Source organism: Balaenoptera borealis (assembly GCF_965194805.1).
Source record: "Balaenoptera borealis genome assembly, chromosome: 12".
Lineage (NCBI taxonomy): Eukaryota > Metazoa > Chordata > Mammalia > Artiodactyla > Balaenopteridae > Balaenoptera > Balaenoptera borealis.
Genome location: NC_138869.1, coordinates 68,300,241 through 68,306,423, shown reverse-complemented (window position 1 = coordinate 68,306,423; position 6,183 = coordinate 68,300,241). Strand labels below are relative to the sequence as shown.

General features: G+C 51.1%; 1 protein-coding gene across 1 annotated transcript; it reads left to right on the top strand.

Annotated features, from left to right (window-relative positions):
* Positions 1-1,181: 1,181 nt before the first annotated feature.
* Positions 1,182-4,673, top strand: PSMB8 (proteasome 20S subunit beta 8). The gene is made up of 6 exons (XM_082347232.1): positions 1,182-1,362; positions 2,146-2,293; positions 2,453-2,564; positions 3,423-3,552; positions 3,927-4,131; positions 4,377-4,673. Exons 1-6 carry the CDS (start codon positions 1,216-1,218, stop codon positions 4,463-4,465), a joined length of 831 nt encoding a protein of 276 aa, XP_082203358.1. The 5' UTR covers positions 1,182-1,215; the 3' UTR covers positions 4,466-4,673.
* The last annotated feature ends 1,510 nt before the right edge of the window (positions 4,674-6,183 follow it).

The window sequence follows — 6,183 nt, the reverse complement described above, 5'->3', positions numbered from 1 at the left end:
CTGTGGTTTCTCGTGTTTTCAGTGGACCAAATGGCCCATCGACCATTGCAGTACCATATTCAGGAGCTGGGTCCCTCCCTCCTTCAGCATCCTCAGTGTTTCCCAGCCCTAAGTGTGCCATCTTCTCCCTTAAGTTTTCTGTTTCCTATGGTTGCCCCCTTCACTTCTCCATCCCCCTGTGCCCGACCCCAAGGATGAGCCAGACAGGGGGATACAGTGCCCTTCAAGGCACCAGCAGCTTCAGTGCCTCAGAGCCCGGAGGTGGAGGATGGAGGATGAGCACGTCTAGAGAAAGTTCACCACCTTGTTCGCTCGCCCACCCCAGTCCTTTACAGCAGGGCTCGCCCGGTTCTGCAGTGGCACCTGCCCCGGTTACTCAGCGTAGTGGGCGGGGTGGTCTAGTAAATCTCTTCCATTCAGGGAGGGCCGTGGTAGTGTGACGTCAACAGTTGCCGGGCAGATTAGGCCAACTCAGGTTGCAAGGAGAGGCGGGTTTTAGAGACGTTGAACACGACAGTGCTCAGTCAAGCAAGAATTACGCGAGTAGGTGTGGGCAGAAAGGGCAGTTCTTGTGGGTGGCTACAGGTCAGGGAGACCGTTGAACCGGGAGAGGCCCTAGGAGGGACCAGGTCGAAGGATTCAGAGGCTGCACCCTCTCCTTGGTGCTCCCTTCCCCCCACACGCTGCGGGTGTATTCTATTGCCGGTCTCCCCAAGACCTGTCTGTCCTCAAGACTCAGTGCCCCCACGTACTCCTATCCCTCCCCTACTTTTATAAAGCGATGCTCCTAGGCACAGCCCTCCCCCATTCCGGATTTGAAACTGCTCCCAGGTTCTCGCTGACTTCCAGATTTCTGGTTAAGGCTACGCTTTTGATGCTATGACCCCTGCCCACCCCATAACTGTCCCCGGAGGATGCCCCAGCCTGTCGGTGTCTCTTACAGTAACCTCATCGCCCAGGGAGCTTTCGAGCTGCTCGCTCTCTTTCTTCCTTTCTTCTGGCAGTCTATCACCCCCGTTTCCCTAATTTCCATGAAGGCGGAGCAGAGAAGCCTGTCCCCAACATAATACTCCTGGTCCCCATACGCCCACCGGACACTTCTCAGGAAGGGCAGGGGGATGTGGAAAAAATTCTGGTTCCCTCCCCTTAAGGCTTCGGGCTTTCGCTTTCACTTCCTCCTTCGAGAGCCTCCAGATCTCCGGGTGCTGGGCGGTCATGGCGCTGCTGGACGTGTGCGGAGCCCCCCGCGGGCAGCGGGAGGATTGGGCTTTCCCTCACGCGGGAAGCCGGCAGCGCTCGGACCCCGGTCACTACAGTTTCTCTCTGCGATCTCCGGAGCTCGCCCTCCCCCTGGGAATGCAGGTCAGGGCTGTAAGAAAATCCCGTGGGAGACAGGCAGGAGGGAGCAGAGTAATGGAGGGTCTGCCTTGAGACTGTCCGGAGGCGGGGAAATGCGGAGGGGGCCATCCTTTAGTCTAGCAGAGCCATGTCCAGGGTCTAGGGCCAGAGCCAGGGAAGAGGCCACGTGGGACTTGGGGGTTGGCCGTCTGAGGGTTAGGAGGTGCAGATTAGGACAAAGAGGGAGAGGTGAGCGGGGAGGGGGCTCCCATCGGGAGACCAGAGAGCTTTCCTGCTGGTTCTCCATCACAAACAAATCACGAAGCTTTTCTCATAGGCCTATCCTATGATACAGGGGCTGTGTAGTGTCTTGCAAAACCTATGAACTCGAGCGTTTAGCCTGGACTCAGCCACTCACAGTTGTGTGCCTTGGATCAAGTCCCTTAGTCTAGGTCTTGGGTCTCTCTTCTGTAAAATGGGGATAATATTCATAAAACGTTTTTCCTGAGGGTTAAATGACCTATGAATGGAAAACCATTACAGTCACCCTTAATATGTTTAGTTATGGTGCCACTTATTTTATTTTATTTTTTCATGTCTATTGTGCTGGCATATGGAAAAGGTTGGAGTCATGGCCTCTTCTTTTCTTTCTCCCAAACCATTTCCTTGTAGAGCTGGGTTATTAACTGTTTCATTTGTTGGTGGTTGGAGAATTTCTGCATATCTCCTTCCTCTAAATTCCTTTCCTGGAGCGTCCAGCTTCAGAAGTTTTCAGTGGCCCTTTCTCTGCCTTTTCTGTCTCCTTAGCCCACTGAATTCTTCCGGTCCCTGGGTGGGAATGGAGAAAGGAACATTCAGATCGAGATGGCTCATGGCACGACCACGCTGGCCTTCAAGTTCCAGCATGGGGTGATTGTGGCCGTGGATTCTCGGGCCTCGGCCGGGAATTACATTGGTGAGTGTGTGTTCTCCAGCTGGCAGAATCTGGGGAGCTGGGCCCTCCTCTCAGCAGGAGCCCAACATCTACACCAAAGTGGGACCAGATATTGATTTAGGACACACAGGGAGAGCTGTGGGGTCATTCCTCCTCTCCCCAAACTCCATCTTCTTCCAGCCACATTAACGGTGAACAAGGTGATTGAGATTAACCCTTACCTGCTTGGTACCATGTCTGGCTGTGCAGCTGACTGTCAGTACTGGGAGCGTCTGCTGGCGAAGGAGTGCAGGTAGGCCTGGCCCCTTACCTCCCTTCTAAGCCTGGATTCTGCATCTTCCAGATCACTGCTCCTAACCGCCCCAGCATCTTAGTGCTAATGTCGTATTTCACAAAACAGCCTTTTGGTGATTAAAAACCTTCTCCCAAATCTCAGCCTGTGCTCCTGCCAAGAAGCCAGATCATTTGTCAGTTATCAATATTTAGCACCGACACCATCGCCCCTGGTGGGATCCTATCATTTACTGGGATTTCTTTTTTTAAATTTATTTATTTATTTTTGGCTGCATTGGGTCTTCGTTGCAGTGCGCGGGCTTCTCTCATTGAGGTGGCTTCTCCTGTTGCAGAGCACGGGCTCTAGGCGAGTGGGCTTCTGTAGCTGTGGCATGCAGACTCAGTAGTTGTGGCTCGAGGGCTCTAGAGCGCAGGCTCAGTAGTTGTGGCGCACGGGCTTAGTTGCTCCGCTGCATGTGGGATCTTACTGGACCAGGGCTCGAACACGTGTCCCCGGCATTGGCAGGCAGATTCTTAACCACTGCGCCACCAGGGAAGTCCCTACTGGGATTTCTTTATGTGGTTTTGATGACTTCCCTGGTGGTCCAGTGGTTAAGACTCCATCTTCCAATGCAGGGGGCGCAGCTTCCGTTCCTGGTAGGGAACTATGCTCCCACATGCCGCATAGCCCAAAAATAAAGAAAAGTTAATTCTATATAAATTCCAAATCTTTCCCCATCCTTAGATCCTACAAAACCACTCCTTTCAAATGCTTATCTCTTCAATCATTTTCTGCCCATCAAGTGGGCTGCTAGGAGGGCTAGCCTTCTCCTGTCACCGCTAAGTCCTCTCCTGGAACCACCCTGTCCTCACCCAGGCTGTACTATTTGCGGAATGGCGAGCGTATCTCTGTGTCTGCAGCCTCCAAACTGCTCTCCAACATGATGTGCCAGTACCGGGGCATGGGCCTCTCCATAGGCAGCATGATCTGTGGCTGGGACAAAAAAGTGAGTCCCCTCCCTTCTCCATATTCCCACATGTGGATGAGAGGTCAGTTTCCCCACCGTACACTCCCACTCCCTCCCCTACAGGATACGTGGCACAGAGAACACTCGGTTATAGAACTGTTACCCACTGGCAATTTCTGGGTCTGGATGTGGACCATTGTTTCATAAGCTTGTCCCTTTGGATCAAATAGCTGATTCCAAGTTTGTTTTTCCTCCCTTAAGTTCTATGATTGTTCCCAAAGTGTTCTCCTAGTTCAAATGTTCCTGGGGTCAGCCTAAGTCTTTGGTCCACTTCTCATGGCTCACACTTGAATCTGGATGTTACCAACAACTTCCTCTTCACTTCCAACCTAGACCCTTCCTGCATCCTATAGGGTCCTGGACTCTACTATGTGGATGGAAATGGGACTCGGCTCTCCGGAAATATGTTCTCCACCGGTAGTGGGAACTCCCATGCCTATGGGGTCATGGATACTGGCTATAGACCTGACCTTGGCATTGAAGAGGCCTGTGACCTGGGCCGAAGGGCAATTGTTCATGCCACCCACCGAGACAGCTATTCTGGAGGCGTTGTCAATAGTAAGAGACCAATGCCCTCCTCCCCTGCCACGCCCCTGGGGAGGGAGAAAGAAGGGGGGTTGAGATTGGGAGACATGGGGGAGGCTGAGTGGCAGGGAGCAGGTTTTCAGAACCTGAAGGGGGCACTGCAATCCTCGTAATAAGGGCTTTGAGAGTGTGTGTTGCTGTTGTCGCCTTCAACATAACATCATTAGCAGGATCTTGCTGAAGGGAAGGTGACTCTGTTCTTTCTCCTTTGCCTGCAGTGTACCACGTGAAGGAGGACGGTTGGGTGAAAGTGGAAAGTACAGACGTCAGTGACCTGATGCACCAGTACCGGGAGGCCAGTCAGTAATGGTGGCAGTGGTGGACTTGGGGACCTGGGCCAGGTTACACCCCAGGAGAAAGAGGGGCCTGACCTGACCCAGAGATAGAGAACCAGGGGCCACTGGGAGGCAGCGTGGAGTTTATCCTTTTGTGTGTTCTCTGTCTCCATGAGTATCACCCCCAGCCCAACCTTCTGGGTGCCCCACTAAGCACAATAAAGGAAAACGGTTATAAAAGCCTCTGTGTTGTGGCCTTATGGGGGCTCTGGGCTGGGCTTGTTGGGAGGAGGGATCAGGAAATAAAGACAGACTTTTCCTGAGAAAAGAGACTCAAACCCCTACCTAAGAAATGGGGTCTCATCAAATATTTCTCTGGGCTTTCCTTCCACTTTCATCTCTCCAGGACCTCGGGAAGGTTCAACATTGTCTGTGGACACTTATGTGCAATTTAATTTAAGTTAGGCATACAACCTGGAGGCTCCTGTTTGGTCAGTTGTTAATGGTTTGGGTATCTGGGTGTAGTGCGCTTAGAACCACTGTTTTTGACTTTGTAAAGTAGAATGAACAAGCTTCCTCCTCACATGTGTGCGGTAATTGTAAACACGGTCCCATTTATCTCAAATAACCCCGTGGAGAGATTGGATATTACATGGAAAGATGGACGTTAGGGGTTCCATTTCATGATGGGTCACACTCCATTGCAAGATGACAAGACTGTGATTGAAGTGGAAGAGGAGATAAGGAGGACTCGCTGAAGTTGGAAATATGAGGAAAAGGTAACCAGGTTAGAAAGATGAGACAGAATGAGATTTTCTGAATCACGCTGGGACTTCAGGAAGGAGCAGGACACTGTCACCTCTCCAAGGAGAGTTCGTCAAAGGAAGAGCTTGTAAGTAGGAAGCAGCTGAACATGGAGCTCTTTCATTAGAGAGAGATCCTTAAAATCCCAGAATGGAAGGGGTTGGAGAAGTTATAGTAATCCCCTAACTTCAAATCTAAATTTGAAGTGACTCATGGTAGTCGTGCCAATAACATTTCAAAAGGGTGCATTGGAATCCACGTGGCCCTCCCTTGGGGAATATGTTGAGTCTGGGAGGTGGTTTCAGCCAGAAGAGTTATTTCTGGAATAAACCAATCTGCCTGTCCCATAGATGGGCTCTGGGTCTGGCAGGACCTATAGAAACCTGATTACTGTGCTAATCAGTGTTAAAAAAGACTAAGAAACAAAGTCCACTTCCCTCATGTGAGGAAGGTGGTTCCACCATAATCTGAAGCACAAACCTAGAGGCGTCTGAACACTTTCTCTGCTCAGGAGCTGTGTTGAGAAAGACAGATGAAGATGTGCAGTGGGGGCCTTCTCAGCTCAGAATCTGTAAGTGGAAACTCACTTAGGTCCTGGTGAGAGTAGCTGGGCCTTCTGTATAGAAGAAGTCCTGTGTGTTTCTCGCTTGGACTCTGGCTCTGTTTCATGTGTGTGTGTGTGTTTTGTTTGTTGTTGTTGTTTTAAACCCCAATATCCTACAACTGGAACTTGGATTGGGAAAGAGGGCAGTTCTCAAAATAGGTTCAGAGCTGAGGTATGAAAATCCAGCGGTTCTCCAATTACAAAGCATCCCAATCCTCGAAACAGCTTTATTTTACTTAGTGGCAATTTAAAAAACTGCAGTAGCTTCCTATGACAGAGTAACTGTTGCTGAGGGTGGAGACTAACCGGAGCCTGGCACGTGGAGCAGGACTCGGGGGTCTG